Source organism: Tursiops truncatus, chromosome 8, assembly GCF_011762595.2.
Source record: "Tursiops truncatus isolate mTurTru1 chromosome 8, mTurTru1.mat.Y, whole genome shotgun sequence".
Classification (NCBI taxonomy): Eukaryota; Metazoa; Chordata; class Mammalia; order Artiodactyla; family Delphinidae; genus Tursiops; species Tursiops truncatus.
This window is the reverse complement of record NC_047041.1, coordinates 74,765,057-74,786,173: the sequence shown is the minus strand read 5'-3', so window position 1 is coordinate 74,786,173 and position 21,117 is coordinate 74,765,057. Positions and strand designations below refer to the sequence as shown.

Here is a 21,117-nt window from a genome sequence, read left to right as displayed (position 1 = left end):
AAATAAAATAAATAATTTTTTAAAAAAAAATTATTGATGTAGTTTATGACATTGCAAGGTCATGCTTAAAGTAATATAAAATAATATTTAGTTATTCAGTAAAAGGATTCAGTCTTTAATCTAGAATCCTCCACGTGTAAATGAGAGAGATTACAAATGGGACACTGAAAAAGGGTCCCACAAGTAATAAATTAGACAAACGTATAATATATACCCTCTTGGAAATTCATAATCACTTTAGCATATTAATAGGGTTTGAGTAGTCCTACAGTAAAGATACTTATTTAACTTTGTTTAACCCATAATGTCCAAAACTTATTTGAACTCAGTACCCATTTTTAGGTAGGAGGGAAGTGTGGCTTGTTTACTTGTTTTGTTTTTTCATGTAAAATTTCATGTAAAACATTTTGGGATGGTGGTATTTTCTGGAGTTTACTTTGAGAATTGCAGCTCTATACCAATCAAACATGAATAAGTAGGAATATTGATTCTGCTTACATTTAGTATTTAGGAGTTTTCATAATTTATTTTACAGTTAAAGTGCATTTTTTTTTCTGCAAAGGCAATTTTTATGCAAATATACTGTCCAGAATCAGAAAGTTAATACCCTTGCCCCTTACTCTTGGCCATATCACATTTTGAAATTTGTGTTTGGTGCAGGACATTGGCTGACTGTAGTGTGATACAGGTTACCAATATGGGTAGTGGGGAGGTTTGAAACCATTCTCAAAGATGTATAGTTGAAGGGATTTAGGGCATGATGGTTGCTGTGCCACTTGTTGACCTTTTGTCTTTCAGCTCTAAACTCACTCTTCCATATTCTACTTTGTGAAGCCAGGGCTGGGACTCTGCGTATTTTATTTCTCTTTAGAAATAAAAAAGCTGGAAATTTAGCCAGCTGGAGTCTTTGTAGATTTAGCCAATAGTGGGTGCTGAAGGAAGATTGGAAGGCAGGTGGAGGGGAGAAAGATTGGACTCAGACCTGTTCTCTTGCTCTCAGTGTCACTCTAGCCATGACACTTCACCTGGCAGTGGCAATGGACCCCAGCAGCAGTTATTCCCAGTTACTAAATTCTTTCTGCATGCCCAGAATTAGTTTTATCGCTTTTAAAAGCAGTTGGTGGCATAGCACAGTATTAAGAGCACAGGCTCTGGAGGCAGACTGTGGATTTAAATCCCAGCTCATTCTCCAGTTGTATAACCTTGGGCAAGTTATTTAACATACTAGTCCTTTATTTTCCAGCCCGTAATCATTACACATTTACCCTGTTGGGATGCTATAAGAAGTTAATGAGTTAATATGCTAAGCATAAACTCTATAGAAGTTGTAAGGCCGGATCTTAACAAACGGCACCGCGAAACAGAGGAAAGCTTCAAGTGAGCTTTATTAGGGAGCGCTCCCGGGCGAGGCTCACTGGTCCGAGAGAAAGGGGCCAGAGAAGTCGCACCCGGGCGAGGGTTGGGCAAGATTTTATAGGGGAAGAAGGGAAAGGGGTGTGGTGAATCTGGGAGGGCGCAGGGTATTCCTTATTTGGTGGTCTTTTCGGGTATCCTGGGGGACCATTAGTCCCGCCCCTCGAAAGGCAGGAAGGCTGGGCTGGGTTCAAAGTCCTCAGGTCAGTTCCTGGAACTGGGTGGTCCGGAATGTCTCCAGGGCAGTTTCTGGAACTGGGTGGTCCGGAGAATATCGGTCTGATGCAACCTGTGAATCTGATTGTGTTCCTCTGCCTCGGGCCAGTTGGCCTTACAGAAGTGTTAGCCATTTTTAGTGTGTGAAGCAAGAACTGTCCTACTTCTGCTAAAAGTGATGGGGAGATGGTGGATTCAAATTTTAAGAGAGGGAAGAAAGTTTGAAGGAAATGTTGAGGAGTACTAAAAAGAAAGAGGTAGTGCAACATGAAAGTGGTAAGCAGCGATGAGGACCCAGTTTAAGCTGGAGATCATGAATATGTATTGTAGCCATCTTCAAGATTTCCCCCACTTCAGCCCGGTTATGGACCTGAAGACAAGTAGTTGGATGGATCCAACTGGAAACTGTGACGGAAGAACAATGAGGTGTTGGAATTCAGAACCCTGAGGATAGGCTAATGTGAGGGACCGTGGAATCTAAGCTAGATGTGTTAGAAGGGAAGGGAACTCCCTGGTGAGAGAATAGAGAGTTCCAGACTTGAAGATAGAAAATTGGTGTTATGTGGGTGTTTGAGCGACAGAGCCGGAAGGATAGGGGATTGTGGTGACCTGACATCCCTAGTTCCACAGATGCTCTTCCGAGGCTAGGAACTCCACCTTCCCGGCACTGGGATTGGAAGACAGCTAAGGGAAAGGGCGGGGCCCTCCCGGCCAGGATAAAGAGAATTGTGACGGGACCGGGGGCGGGGGGGGGGGGGGGGGGGGGTGGGGGGGGGTGGGGGGGCTCGCGGGCCGTAGGTGGCGCACTCGCGAGGACTTGGCGGGGGTCTGGCAGTGGGCGCCGCGGCGCTGCGAGGCTCTGCAGAATGTGCCTGTGCTGCAGGGAGGACGACGCTGTCCAAGTCAACCCCGTGAGTCCCCCCGGGCCCTCTGCCGCCCTGGCGCCGGCCTCCCCCGTGGGAGGCCGCCTCGGCCGCTCGCGCTGCTGGCCTTTACGCGGGGGATGGTGCTTTGGGGTTGGGAAATCCCGGGTGAAGGAGGCAGACTAATTTCTGGGCCGCAGGACCCACCGGGAGGAGGAAAAGCCCCACCTCGCACCTGCTGGGGGCCAGGCGCGTGCAGTCATCTGTTTGTTGAATGACTTATTGACCCAGCATGACAATATTCAGTACCAACAGAAACATGAATTTTTGGATTTCTTGTACATCCTTTCCTTCCAGAATAAATCTCAGTAGTCCCGGTAATGTGGTTCATAGCAGGTTCTTTTTTCTCAAAATACTATCTCATCTTCCACCCCAATGTTTACTTTGATGCTCTTATTCTGATCCTGCCTCTTGCATTTGGGATAATAGTCATCTATTACATAAATAGAAAACAGTAGCATAGGCTTCCTATTATAATAGCTGATTTTTCTGTTTGCTCATGAGTTTTATTTTATTTTTTAATTTTACATGTTATGTAGGAAGGCTCAAAATGGCATTATCCTTCAGACGTCACTGAAAGGCAGGTAATGTTTAAATAAATAATTATGGTTAATTCAAAAGTGTGACTTTATCTTGTCCCTTTATGTGTGATCGTCCCTAATAGGACAAAAGTTCTATCAGCTAGACACTTCTGTGTTATCTTTCTTGAGACTCTAGGATCTTGTGACTACTATCAGAATGAGTCTTAACTAGGATAACCTAAATGGTTTAATATTCTCCTTTTTTTAATGTAACATGTGATACATACACAAGGATATATGTAGCATGCATAATTTTACAGCAGGGTAACAAAATATACCTCCAATTTAAGAAAACATGAGTATCCTTGAACTCATCTAGGAGCCGCTTCCTTACCCGACCTCCCTGTGTCTCTCCCAGAGGTAACCACTACCTTGAATTTTATTTTTATCAAGCTAATCTCTTTCTTTAATAGTTTATCACCTACGTGCTTCTAAAAGGATATTGTTTTTCTTGGTTTTGAACTTTATAAACATAAGATCACACAAAATTCATTGTATGATTTATTCTTCCTTTTTTTAAAAAAATAAATTTATTTATTTATTTTTAGCTACGTTGGGTCTTTGTCGCTGTGTGCGGGCTTTCTCTAGTTGTGGCGAGCGGGGGCTACTCTTTGTTGCAGTGAGTGGGCTTCTCACGCGGTGGCTCCTGTTGTTGCGGAGCACAGGCTCCAGGCGCTCGGGCTTCAGTAGTTGTGGCACGTGGGCTCAGTAGTTGTGGCTCGCGGGCTATAGAGCGCAGGCTCAGTAGTTGTGGCGCACTGGCTTAGTTGCTCCGCGGCATGTGGGATCTTCCTGGACCAGGGCTCGAACCCGTGTCCCCTGCATTGGCAGGCGGACTCTCAACCACTGCACAACCAGGGAAGTCCTATTCTTCCTTCTTAACATTGTTTTCTATTGTCCATATTGTGCACTATTGTGCACAGTTAATGAAGCGGAAATAAAGAGTAAATAGTTTCATTTGAAAACTCTACTGAGGTGGGACTTCCCTGGTGGTCCAGTGGTAAAGAATCTGTTCTGCAATGCAAGGGACGCAGGTTCGATCCTCGGTTGGGGAACTAAGATCCCACATGCCATAGGGCAACTAAGCCCGCGCACGCCACGACACTGAGCCCACGCATCTCAACTAGAGAGCCTGCATGCCGCAAACTACAGAGCCCACATGTCCTGGAGCCCGTGCGCCACAACTAAAGAAGAGAAAATCCGCACGCCACAACTTAGAGAAGAGATAAAACCCTCGCACCACTACTACAGAGAAGCTCACGTGCCGCAACGAAGATCCCACGTGCCCCAACTAAGACCACAAAAAAAAGAATACTGAGGCTCCAAAATGTTTTCTTCATCTATAAATCACACATTTGCAAAAAGTTTTTTTCCTATTTCTATGTAGCTATGTAAGCTGTATGCACTGATTGTGTTTATCTTTTTTTATGGACACAAACCAAAAATGTTGTCAGCCAGCTATGCTGTTAACATTGTAAATGTCTTCTTTCCTTTTAATTTTCCCAAAGTCCACAGATACACGAATTGAGCGTATGCAAAACCTAAGGAAACAGAAGAGGAAATTTAGTAAACGTTTTTCAAGGCCTGCCCCTGTTCCAGAACCAGGACTCCTAGTAAATGTAGAGACTCCACTAAAATGAACAGATCCTTAAATGCAAGAGGCATCCTCAATTTTTCATTTATGGAACACTCTAAATTTTGTTTCTTTCCTTTCCTTTGAGAAATCAGTAACTGCAGTCTGGGAAGATACCTTAAAACTCCTCTAATCAAATTCTCATCTGTTATTTAAATCTCTTTTGTAGTTGTCTCCTGGAGATGATGTGGTTTAATGGAAAGAGTGTGGTCTTTGAAACCTCAGTGCTCTGGATTCCAGTTTTTCCTTTGTGTATATTATCTGACTCCCTAAAGTTATTCACTTAAATCTTCTGGGTTGTATTATTTGGACAATAAATCACAAAATCTCCTGCCAAATAGGTTTTCAGCCTAGGCTTGAACCCTTGGCAACATCAGAAAACTCTACCATAGCTTATATTCCATCTTTGCATACCTTTGACAAGGATTTAAAAGTTCTTCCACATAACATGGTTATATTGCCTCCATGAGCCTTTTACATGTGGTACCAATTACACGTCTAATAGCCAGTCATAAATCCAATGGCCCTTCCACTGGAAAATCCTTCAGATATTTGAAGAAAGCTGTTACCTCCCTTCATATGCAGACTTTTCTTCAGGGTGAAAATCCCCAAATTTCCTCATCCATTCCTCTTCCACCTTAGTAGTGAGCCCTGGCCTTATTCAGGCAACTTCCAGGATCAGGATTATATTTCATTATAGAAAGATTACAGAAAGATTTGGGAAAAGTTATATTTCTGATCATTAAGATTTTTTTTCTGTTGGTTTTCTTTTTGAAAGAAAATATTTTATAAGCCCAGCTAATGGATAGCTATGTCAGTTAGGAATTTCTAACTTCATCTCCTTATAAGAGAAACTCAACTGCAATGGTTTAACCAAATAGGAGTATTTTTTCTTCCAAAGGAGAACTCCTGACCTAGGCAGTCTAGGGTTGATAGGGTGGTTTCAAAAATCATCGGAGAAGTCTCAGTTTCCTTCTGTCTTTTTGATCCTTCACACTTTTCACATGATTTTTATTCTCATTGTCTCATAAAAGCTTCTACATAGGTAGAGATTGTGTCCACATTCCAAAAGAAAAAGATACAGGACAAAGGGCGAAAAGTATACACCTGCTGAATCGGTTCTTTTTGGTCAGGAAAATAGCCTCTTTATATGTATGTATGTATTATCTTGTTTGTGGTGATGGTTTCATGGGTGTACACGTGTCAGAACATTTAAAAGTGTACACTTCAAATAAATATGTGCAGTTTATTGCAGGTCAACTATACTTCAATAAAGCTGATAGACACTCCCCCGCACAAACATATATATGTATATATATATATATATATACACATTTTATATACTATTACAATATTATACAGGAGATTGTTTACTGCCCTAAATATCTCCTGTGCTCTATACATTCATCCCTTCCCTCTTCCCTCACCCCTCTCAAGCCCCTGGCAATCACTGATCTTTTTGCTATCTCTATAGTTTTGCTTTTCCCAGAATGTCATATGGTTGGAATCATACAGTATGTAGTCTTTCAGACTGGCTTCTTTCACTTAGTAATACGCACTGAAGTTTCCTTCATATCTTTTCATGACTTGATAACATTTTTTTAATCCGTTGTATGGATTCATTCACCTATTGAAAAACATCTTGGTTGCTTCCAATTTTTGGCAATCATCGATAAAGCTGCCATAAACCTTCATGGGCAGGTTTTTGTGTGGACATAAGCTTTCAACTCATTTGGGGAAGTACCTAGGAGCACAATTGCTGGCTCATATGGTAAAACTATGTTTAGCTTTGGAAAAAAATGGCAAAACTGTCTTCCAAAGTAGCAGTATCATTTTGCATTCCCACCAGCAATCAATGAGAGTTCTCTGTGGCTTCTCATCCTTGGCAAGATTTGTTATCAGTGTTTGGGGATTGTAGCCATTTAGACAGTTGTGTAGTGATATCTCATTGTTTTAATTTGCAATTTCCTGATGATATGTACTCTTGACAATCTTTTCATATGTTTATCTGCATCTGTATAACTGTTTCGGAAAGGTGTCTGTTCAGACCTTTTGCCCACTTTTTAATTTTTTGTTGTTGTTGTTGAGTTTTGAGTCATTTGTATATTTTGGATACCAGTTCTTTATGTGTTTTGCAAATATTTTCTCCCAATCTGTGCTTTGTGTGTTTTTTTTTTTTTTTTCTTTCTTTTTTTGCAGTACGCGGGCCTCTCAATGCTGTGGCCTCTCCCGTTGCGGAGCACAGGCTCCGGACGCGCAGGCTCAGCGGCCATGGCTCACGGGCCCAGCCGCTCCGCGGCATGTGGGATCTTCCCGGACCGGGGCACGAACCCGCATCCGCTGCATCGGCAGGCGGACTCTCAACCACTGCGCCACCAGGGAAGCCCTAGTTTGGTTAATCTTTCTATCCCTTTTCCAGTGCTGATATCTTGTGCCATTGATCTCCTTTTGTGCCTTGCCCTCAATACCAAACCATTTAGGGCATTCCATTAAAAAGCTCCTTTTTCTTTCTTGAGCTACCAGATGTGTCTTATAGAAATATCTACAAAATGTTCTTTATCAATTATCCCACCAACTCACTTGAGCTTTCAGAGACAACTGAAATGTCTCACAAATAAATACAAATATAAAAAATAAAATGCATGATCCATGAAAAGCCTGAGCTCAATCTGGTACTTAGTATTCATTGTCGTTAATACAAAAATTCTGGAGTTATCTTCAGAACATCCAGATATTTTCTTTTGGCAGTACTAGGCAGTCATGAAAGTTCTGATATTCTGTAAAGGAAAAAATACACGCTTTTCCCGAAAAAAAGAACGTCAGGGGCTCAAAGGTCCAAAGTATACACTATCCTAGTGTTTCTTCTTTATATTGACCAAAATATATAATACCTCCTATTTAAGCTCAGGCTCTCCCTGCTTCTCAAATGTGGGCTAAGATAAATTTTGTTTGGTTTAATTTCCAAACCATTGTGGACTGATCATTCTGTAACATACAATCAAAATGTTATGGCAATATCAAATTATTATAAACAAACATAAGTGTTTACTCTCAATTTCTCTACTAATCTTGTTGCAAAGTAGTAAGGAATGTAAGATTAGCACCAAAACCAGACCACACAGAATAACACTACTTTGTACATCTTAAATGGTTTGGGATGAAAATAAAGGTCTGAGTCCATACGTACAAGTCCTTTATTAACATGGATTGTGCCCAGTAGAACAGAAGATGCAGGATGAGGCTAGAGCACTCAGTTGTGTTGTGAAAAGTTGAAAAAGTAGTTTTTGTTTTCATTTTGTCTGTTTAAAATCTCTATAACGAAAGTTTTCTCCTAATTATATAATTATAATATTCATGCATATTAAAATTATCCTGAAATATTATTTTAAGGTTCAGTTCTTCCTAATAGTGATATACATAATCTTTCCATTTTCACTTATTTGTCCCTCTTGTTCACTTCATTTTGGGTCATTTCAAGACTTCAAACACTCAATAGATGCATATAACATACCTTCTCAGTCAATCACATACCATAAGACTTGGGAAGAAAAATCCTTATGCTTAACATCTCTGTCAAATCCATTATGTTCAGAAATGCCTTTACCCTTTCTCCTGATTGTTAGTTTTGGTTTCTGCAAATTCTTTTTACTTGTAGCATTTGTTGCTTGACTCGTAGAAAAAAATGTTTATGTCATATTTATTCCCAGATATGATTTATTTGATAATAGTGCTTCTCATATCTGGCTTCTATCTGAATGTGACCTTGTTTTAATTTAGAATAGCATTTCCAGCTCTTTATACAATTCTTTTTGTATAAGAAAGGCTTCTCTCTCTGAGACTTTTCCCAGAGGACTTACAGTTTGTATAAACTTTTCCTTATGTATATTTTGATTGAATTTCTTTTTCTTTGTGTATTTTAATCTCTTCTAGTGGACATAAAGCTGAAGTCTGTATGGAAGAAATCATGCCAGAACAAAATATGCAGATTTCTAACATCAAGTGGCATTTTGTGATTTGACTTCGTTTGAAAAATAAAGACAATGCTCTGACATTTCTGCAAAATAAACAGTGCAACCATTTAACATCCAAGCTACAGGGTCTAGAATTTTATTAAATACCATATCTTACTACCACTTTCTTTTCTGTGGTAATTTGAGATTTGCTTCTTTTCAACAAATAATAATATGCATAAGCCTTTGAAAATGATGTATTCATGTTTAAATTTTTACAATTGGATTTACAACTTATTTAGAGATTTAGAGTTATGATTTAATAATAGGGGGAAATAAATTTCCTCTGCTGTATATTTATAATGACTTGTGTTTAAACAAAATGTTTAAAATCTTTAAACAGTCCTAGGAGAGAGTTTTGTTTTGTTCTGTTCTGTTTTTTATTGAAGTATAGTTGATTAACAATATTAGTTTCAGGTGTGCAATGTAGTGATTCAATATTTTTAAAGATTATACTCCATTTAAAGTTACTATAACATATTGCCTATATTCTCTGTCCACATAGTGGAAACTATGTGTCTGTGTGTATATATTTATATATGTGTGTTGTAGAGGTGTGGTATTGCCAATATTAATTTGTAAAAGGACTCTATTTAATTGGCTTAAAGGAAATTAAGTGCTTATATAAATACTCAGAAATATAAAAGAAAGTAACCCAAATGAATTTTAGGATCACATGATCTAGAATTAATAGATTAAATGAAATAGATTTAATTTAAATGAATGAAAACAAGTTTCAGTTTGTTGGTTTAATTAATACAGACATTTCTTTAGGGTCATCAACATTAAGTATAATATTTTTATTGTACCTAGGTTTACTAGACATCAAATAAGATCTTATCCCCATTACAAAATTTGTCAGCAAGAAAAATAACTTGATATGATGAAACTTTTAAGTAAATTAAATAAGAGTTTTAAGCGAACTCTTTAGGAATAATTATGTTTTAAGTATATCTATCGAAAATAGGTCCTCCAGATTTTTTTTTTTGTAACTTGAAACTGCTAAATTAAGTTCAATGATGGCAATTCATTGAATATCCAGATCATTTCCAAATAAGATACTGAAATATTAATTACCGAACATAGGTTTCCTTTTACAGAGAAATTAAAGATATTTAGGACTATTGATAAATATGTAATATCGTATACTAACGCATATATGTGGAACCTAGAAAAATGGTACAGATGAACCAGTTTGCAGGGCAGAAATAGAGACACAGACGTAGAGAACAAATGTATGGACACCAAGGGGGGAAAGTGGCGCGGGGGTGGTGGGGGTGGTGGTGGGATGAACTGGGAGATTGGGATTGACATGTATACACTGATGTGTATAAAACAGATAACTAATAAGAACCTGATGCATAAACAAATAAATAAAATAAAATTCACAATAAATAAATAAATATGTTTGGTGTCACACTGAGACATTTTCTTTAAGGAATCACCTGTTTTTAGAAACTACAAATAGTATTCACAAGTTTGCCTATCTACAAAATGCTAATGTACAAGTTCATAAATTGCTTACTCCTTAGTTTTCACTAGAAACTAAGTTTTTTGAGGTTAAGAATTATAATAATTAAAATATGTAATTAAAACTAGTAAAAATTAATAAGGAAAACATCTTTGTATGGGAAAAAGAAGGTATAAAGAATGGAAATGCGTTTTGTTAAGGGAAAAGAAGGTAATTTTGTCCTAAAGCTGGTTATTCCTAAATGGGAAACAAAATAAGGGACAAATTAATGTGGATATAGAAAGTTGTAGAAGATTGTGAGGGGAAAAAAAATGAATCTTTAGAAAGCCATTCTATGTGTGGTCAGGAGTGATAAAGATGAGAATCAATTTAATTGAGTAAATTAATTTTATTATGAAAGGTAAAGTGGTACAAAACCTGAATTTGGCTTTCTCTCTATTAAGAAGACAAAGTTTTCTTAAAATATTGATTTGCTTTGGATAACTGACTGCAAAGTTTCTTTACCTTTAACCAGTAATCTGTTACAACTTTTGACATTTGCTTTTGAAATCTTTTATTGTCACTGGTTAAGTAATTAACTATTGTTCCACTGTGACATACAATCCTATGTGACCAAGTATTTTGAAACCTTTTTGATATTTTTGAAAAACTTCCCAAATATCAAATTCTAATCGAAGTTACTTTGACTTCTAGCTAACTCTAGGATGCTTCAGAGAGGATACCTGAAGCATCTGAGAAAGAGAAATATTAAACAAATTAGGCTTATTTGGTATGTTAAATTACATGGGAAGCATTATCAAATGAGTGCTGATAAACCTTATTTTATATTGTATGGGTAAATGTTATTAATATAGATATACTGGAAATTATATGGAGCTCCTAAAAATCTGGTTATGTCTTAGTAAAATGTTAACAGCCATAATGTTAGTAATTATCTTGAATTGTTGTATGTCACAGCAGTAACCAAGTTTTTTTGTCAATTGCACTGTAATCAGATCTTCAATCATGTCTTTTTAAGTCCTTTGTCATTTACATATGGTCACTATTTCACTTCCATGCTCTTGCAAAAAATGCTTCATCTTCAAGAGGAGTCATAGAAAGGATTTTTTTGACAGGTGCAGGCTTCTGATAATTTTTAGACCATAGCACTGAACTGGGTAAGAAATTATAGAATTCTAAAGGAAAACTTTGTGGTTTCATAAAACTGTTAACAGAAGATTAAGATCAAGAACTCTGCACGCTTGCATCAATTTTCCAATGATACATCCATTTGGCTGTGAAATTTGTTAACTCATATGTTAATTCATTTAAGTAGATGCCCAGGTGATTCTTATGCCTATTAAAATTTGAGAAGCATACAATGTAAATATTTCTGAATATATCAAACATTATTATTACTCTTGAATGGATAAATGAATCCAAAGCACCAGAAACTAATAGGAAACTCAACTAAAGGTGCATTCATGAGGCTCAATTCTAAAACACAGTGATGGATTTCACGTTCTGCCCTCTTAACTGAAGTAGTACTGAGTAGCACTTACAAAAAGGGGGCTGACATCAACTTGAAATCTTGGCTTTAATTTCTTGGAGGTCAGAGTCCCTTCTCACAAAAGGGGTAGCATAAACTATCCAGAGTCTTGTCACTCACTTATACAGGGCTAGCCAACTGGGCTAGCTTTGAGGCCATAGCCAAGCTTTTCCACCTCTCCTCTGCATGTCGCCCTCAGCAGGTGTTTCCTGGGATCAAGGCCCCGTCCTAGCAGAGCCTCTGGAAGTGTGGGTGGGGCGGCTCCTCAGTGGGGCGGAGGCTAGCTTCAGGGGTGGGGTCCAGGCACGACCAGGCTGGAGGCTGGCATCAGGGGGGCGGAGCCGAGCCCCAGAGGAATGGTGGGGCGGGGGTGGAGCCGCGGGGCGCTGGTGGGGCGCTGCGGCAGAGGAGCGGGGCGGAGCCGAGCCGCCCAGTCACCAAGCCGCCCGCTGAGGGCGGAGCGAGCACTGCATAACTGGGACTCGGGTCTGATCGCGCAGTTCGCACGGCCTGGTCTGGGGCGGACCCAGGAGGAGAATCCCCCAGCCGCGATCCCCATGGGGCTGTGTTTTCCCTGTCCCACGGAGGCCGCGCCTCCTTCGCCGGACCTGGTAAGTAAGACCGCCTCCCAGCGTCCCCGCGTCCGCCCGCCGGCGCCGCAAGCACCTGTTCCCGGAGGGGCGCGCCGGAGGCCCCGAGCTGCGGCCCCAGGACTGGCCGTTGGAAGCGGCGACACGGGCCGTGGAGCCCGTCGACGGGGATCTTGGTGGCGGAGATGGTGGCCGTGCTCCGAGGGACCTTGAGGTCCTGCCTGCCGGACCTGGGCTGCTGCCGCCGCGTCGGTGTCTAGAATTCTAAAGGCGGCTCCAGCGTCTCTTTACCTTCAGCCGGGTGGCAGAATTGGCAGTTCGTAGGACGCAGGCGCACGTGGACGGTGCGATGTGGCGGCCATTCCTGGCGATGCGGTAGATGGAGTTAGGGTGCGAAAAGAAATCCTTCTTTCTCCGGAAACTGAAGTGTTTAATCTTGTAGGAGATGTGCATCTTCCTGTTTGTACCAGCTGTTTAAAGAAGGTGATCAATAAAGTCTCGTATATTTCTGCGCTTTATTGGATATTGTATTAATGATTTACCTTTAGTCTTTATCACTTTTAAGGTTTTTTTTTTTTGAAGTATTTTATGTAGTACCGAGTGTACAGTTTGTAAAGTTGCCACGTTTAGCAAATAAAAATATAGGGCGCCCAGTTAACTTTGAAGTTTCAGATAAACAATATATTTAAAAGATACGTAGGTTTGTTCCATGCAATATTTGGGACATCCTTGTACTAGAAAGTATTCGTTATTTATCTGGATAATTTCAGATTTAACTAGGTGGTTTGTGGTATAATACATTTATATTTTTTGTAGCTTTCTAATTTTTAACAGCATTTTTACCTTAATAATCCTTACAGGAAGTTGATAACGGAACACCTAAATTCCTCTCTGTATCTGGCTAAAAATTCGTTGAAGGAAGTGAGTTGTTTAGGGAAGTACATTAACTCTTCAGCTATTTGATCATAAATGCTAAAAATGACCTGGAAGTTGATATGAGAAAGTTCACCTTGTCTTTCTTGCTACTGTTGCTTTTAAATGTTCTTAATTTTGTTTATGTAGCTATTGATAAAATACCAATCTGCCAGCATTTGTTAAGCCCTTCCTCCCCTCCCCCGCCCCAGATAACCACATTGCTTACTGCTTGAATGTCACTTTATCTTTGAGGCTTTTCTTCACCACCCTACATAAAGTAGATCCTCCACGCTACCATCCACCCATCCTTCCATTTCTTATTGACCATACTTTTCTTTATATTTCCCTAAAGCACTTACTTCAGTCTGACAGATGTATATTTATTTGATTATATGTGACTGTCCTCATTGGAATGTAAATTCCATGTGGGTGGAAACATTTATCTGTATTATTTCACTGCTGTATCTTCAGCATCTAGAAAAGTTCCTGAGGCATGATAGTTGCTCAATAAGTATTTATCCAATGGATGAAATGAATGAATGAATGTATTGTGGTATGGAAAATGGGGGAATTATTAACACAGCTCCCAAGAGAATGCTACTTACTCTCATATATTTACATAATTTATAACATTATTATGAATAATATAGATATAGAAAAATAATATTCACGGTTTCCCAACATGGAACAGTACATCTCATAAATTTCCTCTAGTCCTTCCTGTCCTACTCAATAAGATTCACTCACTTCATTCATGAACTTCTTCCGAAAATACCAGCCTGCTTCAAACTCCTTTTTTTTTTTTTTTTTTTTTTTTTTGCGGTACGCGGGCCTCTCACTGTTGTGGCCTCTCCCATTGCGGAGCACAGGCTCCGGACGCGCAGGCTCAGCGGCCATGGCTCACGGGCCCAGCCACTCCGCGGCATGTGGGATCTTCCCGGACCGGGGCATGAACCCGTGTCCCCTGCGTTGGCAGGCGGACTCTCAACCACTGCGCCACCAGGGAAGCCCCAAACTCCTTTTTAATTGGCAGTACCAAACCGTGTATTTTCCTGCTTGTATTATTAAATGTCATTTGTTTTATTATTGCCCTGACTAGCTTGTAAGCTCTTTTTTTTGAAAAAGCAAATAGATTATTTTATAGGCCACTCTGTGTGTGTATGTGTGTATGAGATATATAATGTATATATATGATATAGATGTAGGTGTATGTCTCATCATGTGCTTATTTGGAGGGTTTTAAATTTGTTTTTAATTTTTATAAATTTATTTATTTTATTTATTTTTGGCTGTGTTGGGTCTTCGTTGCTGTGTGCGGGCTTTCTCTAGTTGCAGCGAGCAGGGGCTACTCTTCGTTGAGGTATGCGGGCTTCTCATTGCGGTGGCTTCTCGTTGCGAGCACCGGCTCTAGGCATGTGGGCTTCAGTAGTTGTGGCATGCAGGTTCAGTAGTTGTGGCACACGGGCTCTAGAGCGCAGGCTCGGTAGTTGTGGCGCACGGGCTTTGTTGCTCCGCGGCGTGTGTGATCTTCCTGGACCAGGGCTTGAACCCATGTCCCCTGCATTGGCAGGCGGATTCTTAACCATGTGCCACCAGGGAAGTCCTTGAAGGTTTATTGATTGGGAGAATGAAATTCAGAAAGTTGAGTATTTTATAAATGTTATAAATAATGGCATTCTTAATAGGACATTTGGGGCCAGTACTATTTTTGTAAACTGTTATATTACCTATAAGATAAAAGTATAAAATATCAAGGATAATGTTTGGTTTTGTTTTAAACCATATTTCTTACACATTTTTCCTAGGAAGAAAAAAGAGCAAAGCTTGCAGAGGCTGCAGAAAGAAGACAGAAGGAGGTGAGAGTAAAAATAAAATTCTACTTTAGATAATTAAATTTGCGTTTTGTTCTCTATAGATATCTATTACTAGTAGTATTCTCTAATGAAAATGGTATCTGATATCTTAGAAATTTAAATTAAAGGAAAACATTTTCAAAATGATTTCTGTTTCTATAAATTGGTTTAATGCATTTATGTCATTTAATGTATGAAAATTTCTATACACGTCTTCTGTTATGGGAGATGCCAAGGAAGAATCTTAATAACATTGTTCCTTGAGATGAAATGACTGTGCCTTATAAAACACTGACAGATGTGAAGTAACTTTAGGGGGGAAATGTGTATGGTTGCAAAATACCCAATGAAGAAATCATATGTTGTACGTAAAGCTGTTGTAGAAATAGTCTAATTCTTTGTTACCAAAAATAGACCAACCCCATCCCCTACCCCCCAACTCCAAAGAAAAACCTAAAAGGCAGAAAACAAACAACACCTTTTGGTAACAGGAAATTAATTTTTGTTCTTTTTCTACACTCCTTAATAATTTTCCTGAAGGCTGCATCTCGGGGCATTCTGAACGTTCAGTCTGTGGAAGAAAAGAGAAAGAAAAAGGAAAAAATAGAAAAAGAAATGGCTGCATCTGGACCCCCACCAGAAGGTGGCCTTAGGGTAAGTATTAAAATTTACTTAAGATTTGATTTACCTGGAATTTTTCAAAACTCCAGTAGCAATCCGTTCAATAATTTCCTCGGGAACTGGATTGTCAGAAAATTGTGAGTTAATTTAAAAGAATGAACAATATAGATTGGAAGAAGTGTCAGCTTATTTGGACATTCCAACATTCATTGGAATAGATTTGCTTTCTTTTTCCCAAAATGAAAATAGACTTTTCCTATTTATCTCAACCCTATATCATAATACTTCATACTTATATGATTAATGGCAATCTTAAATGTGTAGAAAACTTAAGCAAAATGGAAGGACACAAAGAAGAAAGTAAAAATCACCCAAATTCAGTGTCATTTTGACAGACATCATTTCTAATCTCATTTTTTACTTCAATCTTAGAAAATTGGATTATACTGTAAACTACTTCAAACTCTTTGAGTTTTTTTCACTAAATGATTTGAGATTTTGAGCTTCCCATTGTCACTCATTATCATAGTTACGTTAATGTTAATTTGGACAATAGGGTGTACACAGGTGAGTCTGACACATGCCCATCCCAATAGCAGCAGTTGTAGCTCTTGACACTAGAAATATAATGATGGACAAGTTAAACAACGTCCCTGAACTTGGGGATCTTTACAGTCTAGCAGGATTATAAAGGTTTTCTTTTACATGTTAAAGCTCAGGAGGCGAATGGTTCAGATATTAAGATTTTCTTCTTCCATTTTTAAAGGAAATACATTTCTCAAGGGTATTTGTGAAAAGGACAATGTCCTGAGTTTCATTTATATTTAATTTGTCAGTGATTTATGAGCACTTGTTTAGCTGATTCTCTGTCTTCTCCATTTGGTTTGGTTTCTGCTCTCAAAACTATCTGTATAAATACATATATGTACGTACCACCCCAAGTTGTGGGGCAGGCAGTTCAGGAGCATCCTGAGCAGACATGATTCTGACTCAGGAATATCACATAGCAATAAGATTTATCTGTGTGCATTTTATCGTTATATGTTACTTCATCTAATCTCATTTAATAAATGAAATTAAAAGAAAATAATTTTTTATAGTTAACTTTTAACAATATATAAAATAATTGGTTTTGATATTAAGGTAAATAACTGACCATTGTGTTTGTTTGTTTGTTTATTTATTTATTTTTTAATATACCCCCATAATAGAATAGAATAAATGTAAAGTAAAACAGTTGGAAGATACAAGGTCAGATATTTATCAGAAGTATAGATGCTTACTTTCAATATTCTGTTGAGATAAAGATCTGTGTCACCAGGTTTACTTCATATAGAGTTCTCAAAGACAAAGAATTTGTGAAAATTAAATTATGGAACTGAAAATGATGCTGAGATCAACTATTTCATAGTAGAAGAAAAAGAAGTTCTGAATGACTTGAAGTCACATATAATGTTACAAAAGGGATACTTTATGTATAGTCAGAAGGTACTTATTTAACATGTTGTAACCTAACAAATTTAACATCAGCTTTTGAACTCTTAAGGGAGAAAGGGGCTTTCTTAATTAAACCCAAAGCTTCTGTGCCCTGAAGCCTATAGATTAAAAATAAATTAGGCCCTATATTTCTTCTGGTCCCTTCAGAAGTGCTCAAAATGAAAAACATCTCAGTGTTAAATTTAGTACCTTTTTTCTTTGACCACCTGCATTGCTCATTGAGAGCATAAAGTGAAGTTCAAAATAAATTTTTGGAGTAACTTTAAAGAGTAACTTTAATGCTCAAACCCTTTGGCCTAGGCTCTTTTAGGGGCTGCTGTCAGGCCTGTTCTACAGGCTGGCCTTGAGTGTTCTGTGGTATAGCTAGATTCTTCCTAACCCGACTTCATAGTATGAGGAAAACATGTCCTTCCCTGTGTTCATGCCCTCCACATATTCATCTCCTGACTAGCTGCCTCTTCCTGGGACACTTGGCATTGGCCATGCTCACTGTGTTCTGGAAAGGCAGAATTTATTTTATGAAGTCAGTGTGATGATAGCATCAGGACACAAACTAGCATCAGTTCAGGATATACTAGTAGAGGAGTGGTGGCAGATGTCTAGAGCAGTGGCTCATGAGGAGCTTTCAAAAAAGACTGAACCTTGGGTCTGACCTTATATCAATCAGAATCTCTGAGAGTGGGACTTAGCCATCAGGATTTTTAAGCTCCCCAAGGAGTCTGATGTCAAACCAGATTGAGAATCACTGCTCTAGTGTTTGTAACACTAGTCCTAAGAGATATTTTGTGGAAAATAGAATCCCATGGTAAAAATGTTTAAAAATCCTGAATATTGTGTTATATATTGAATTCCTTTCTTAGAGATTAAAAAAGGCACACTATTTAAGTCTGTAAGAAGTTCTAAAATAAAGAAAAGCAAGTTTACTTGGATTAATCCTTAATTTTCAAACTTTAAGTAAAGATTTTTTAAAAATATGTTAAAAAAAATTCCTTGAATGTACTTGGAAAACACTACTTTAGAGACTGGTAAATATCTCTGGTAATATCCCAAGGGTTTTTTCAGAACTTACTATTGCAGATTTAATAAACTTGATTAAACAGAACACCAAATGGAATAGTTTCTCAAGTTAAGCAAGGAAAAGACTTTGCCAGACCATTATTTAATAATTTCTACCATTTCTTCACTCCCCTGCCTCAAACAAGAATTTCTTTGTTTTCATTTTGTAGTTTCATTGTTGTTCTTGTTTTGTGATGTTTTGTTTTTCTTTTACTGATTATCAGGTATTTGGGAATCTAGCTACCACTCATTAATCTGCCCAGATATTTTGTTTTATTTCTTTATATTTTTATACCATCATGTATCTTATTTCATACTATAATGTAAAATTTTACTAATCACTGCTACTCACAAAGATCATTTTACATTTGTATAGCCTATATTTCTCTCTTATCTGTTTGTTCACTAGAGTATAGTAACATAACTTTAAACAAAATTTACTTTTCTCTATATTTTTATCTTTTCTAGTGGACAGTTTCATAAAGCATAACATGAGTGGAAGAGTCTACTGCCAATAATTAATACCTGCAGTCAAGCGGACATCCTCAATTTAGTTTCTTCTCTTTGAATAAATGAAGATTCAGACTTCGTAATTTTAGTGCTCTTAAATGCAGTGCTTTTTCAAAATTGAATATTGAAAATGCTTTTGATTGTTAGACTTAGAAAATGGCCAGACCTTTCATTAAATATTTATTTTCCCTACATTTGCTCTTCTGCAGACAGTGGGTGATTTGCCGTTTTTTAGTAGTTAAAACATGGGCCTAAATAGTGACTATATATTTATATATTGCATGGAAAAATTCTGCATACATCTCAGATATTAAAGTTTGCACTTGTATTTTCCCTCCTTTATAAAATGACCTAGCTATTTATAGTTTGCCGATTAACCTTATATCTCTTTATTTCATTATATGTGAAGACTTTTGCTTAAACTTATGGACTTAGTGCCTTTAAACTGATCATCAGGGAAAATCTTGAAAAATCATTTGAAGGGCTTATATGAAGGAACACTGTAAATTTTTATAACTTACTAAGAAATTAATATTTGTAGAAAACATTGAATTTCCCCTAATTTATTTTCTACTTCTGTAGCTTATAAAATTAACATACTGTGTTTTACATTATAATACTTTTTGGATTTTTTTTGCTTGCTGAGTTTAAAATTATATATTAGTGGTACCATCAGAGGGCAGTGATGTACTATTATACAGTATCAGATTCAGCTCTATAAAGATCTTTGCAGTAATTGAATGAGTTAAACTAAGAAACTGGATGGGTTAAATATAACAAAGTATAGTGGTAATGTGTTTGTCCAGATTTCATAGGTGTTTTTATTCTTTTGTATTTATTAAAGAACGATCATAAGATTTATATAGATGTCAAATTACCAAGGCAAGTATGAATATATGAAAGAGGAATATGTAAGTACTGTATTTAAAAAGGTCTACTTTAAACATAAAAATATTTTGAGGTAATTCTATATGATACATTGCCATAAACTGTGTAGATTTTTGTTCATTTGTAACATGTATTATAACATATTTGGTTTTTTGAGTTTTTTAATATGTAATAAGCTAAAATAGAAGAATTGCTGTGTCTTTTAATTTGGTTGCTCTTTTGGATGACAAGGCCACAGTCTGAGCCCTAAATTAGAATTTTCAAATATCAAGTACAATAGGGACTATAAATTAAATAGACCAGCTCATTTGATTTACAGAAAGGAAACTGAACCACTATCTCGCTCTTCCTTCCCACAAATCTTGTGTTATGTTGCAGTATGTTATATATGTTAATTTTAAACAGTTTGAACTAGAATATAGATCTCTTGACTCCTCACTGGAAAAATCACTTCCTTCTATTACAGAATGAAATATCTGTGACTATCCAGGTAAGATATGTAGTTATAGACAGGTTCAATTTTAAGTTTTAGAGAATTAGTGGTATGTTTGTTCATAAAGGATAGTGAAGCCATTGAATTATATTTTAGAAATATAATTTTTGACTTTTTCAACATGATTAATTTTTCCAAGGCAGAAAAGAAAAGGAACATTAATAGATGAATGGATATAGAACCAGAGCATACTATCCTAGAACTGTGTACGTCCTTGCTTCTGTTTTAGTATGGAAAGAACAATTTTATCTGTATTACAGCTTAGAGAATTACAGCTTGGGTTAGTGTAAACAAAAGGTTTACATCTAGGGGATAATGCTCTATTTCTAATAGCAGTTTATATCCAAATACCGTGCTTATTTATTGTTGAACCAAGAATGCTGTGCTGATGAATTGCTTTCTAGGAACAGTGGGATATGCCATTCCCGCCAATCATGGCCTGCCTCCATGGGTGTGATCGTGTTTCCTCAAAACCACATGGGTTGCATGGGCTAAAGGGTGATACTCAATGTTAGGAATAGTGTTAGGAAGGGGAAGGAAAAAGGAGAGACTGGATGCGTGATAGGAAACCAATAAGTGACTACTTAAAAAAAAAATGTATACACACATACAGGAATCTTCCTCAAAGTTATGAATCAGTTCCTGATGAAAACTTAGCCTAGAGCCAGTTTCCCATAATTCATAATTTAAATAGGAAAGCATTATAATGATTGATATGTCACCCAAACTCCCCAACCAAATTACTAAAATAAAACCAAACAGTAAAATGCTTATATGTAACTATCATGTTGAGATATAAAATGCTTAAATCACTACGTCTTCATTCTAATCATTAAACTATTACTGTGGTAACAAAGAGTTGTATATTACCACACAGCCCCTTTGCTAACGTGCTGCATGTTTTTTAAAACATCTGTAT

General features: G+C 37.6%; 2 protein-coding genes across 4 annotated transcripts; both read left to right on the top strand.

Moving 5' to 3' along the window:
• The first annotated feature begins 2,419 nt into the window (after positions 1–2,419).
• On the top strand, positions 2,420–4,773 carry CCDC179 (coiled-coil domain containing 179). The gene is made up of 3 exons (XM_019947823.2): positions 2,420–2,540; positions 3,092–3,136; positions 4,642–4,773. The coding sequence occupies exons 1-3, from the start codon at positions 2,496–2,498 to the stop codon at positions 4,771–4,773; spliced, it is 222 nt and encodes a 73-aa protein (XP_019803382.1). The 5' UTR covers positions 2,420–2,495.
• A 7,334-nt stretch (positions 4,774–12,107) lies between these two features.
• On the top strand, positions 12,108–19,179 carry SVIP (small VCP interacting protein). Of its 3 annotated transcripts, none has more exons than XM_073808716.1 (4): positions 12,108–12,386; positions 15,086–15,136; positions 15,674–15,787; positions 17,076–18,769. In XM_073808716.1, exons 1-4 carry the CDS (start codon positions 12,132–12,134, stop codon positions 17,088–17,090), a joined length of 435 nt encoding a protein of 144 aa, XP_073664817.1. In that variant the 5' UTR covers positions 12,108–12,131; the 3' UTR covers positions 17,091–18,769. The 3 variants fall into 3 exon arrangements, with proteins under 3 accessions (XP_073664817.1, XP_073664816.1, XP_004328917.2); XM_073808715.1 differs by lacking the exon at positions 17,076–18,769 and adding an exon at positions 18,776–19,179 and having other exon boundaries at positions 12,142–12,390; positions 15,090–15,136; XM_004328869.4 differs by lacking the exon at positions 17,076–18,769 and adding an exon at positions 18,776–19,179 and having other exon boundaries at positions 12,148–12,386.
• Positions 19,180–21,117: the final 1,938 nt, after the last annotated feature.

Bases quoted from the DNA above. Each gene is read 5' to 3' on its own strand.
- CCDC179 (XM_019947823.2), top strand. From the start codon at position 2,496: ATGTGCCTGTGCTGCAGGGAGGACGACGCTGTCCAAGTCAACCCC. The intron at 2,541-3,091 runs GTGAGTCCCCCC...CATGTTATGTAG, and splicing joins ACGCTGTCCAAGTCAACCCC to GAAGGCTCAAAATGGCATTA. The intron at 3,137-4,641 runs GTAATGTTTAAA...ATTTTCCCAAAG, and splicing joins CAGACGTCACTGAAAGGCAG to TCCACAGATACACGAATTGA.
- SVIP (XM_073808716.1), top strand. From the start codon at position 12,132: ATGGTGGGGCGGGGGTGGAGCCGCGGGGCGCTGGTGGGGCGCTGCGGC. The intron at 12,387-15,085 runs GTAAGTAAGACC...CATTTTTCCTAG, and splicing joins CGCCTCCTTCGCCGGACCTG to GAAGAAAAAAGAGCAAAGCT. The intron at 15,137-15,673 runs GTGAGAGTAAAA...ATTTTCCTGAAG, and splicing joins CAGAAAGAAGACAGAAGGAG to GCTGCATCTCGGGGCATTCT.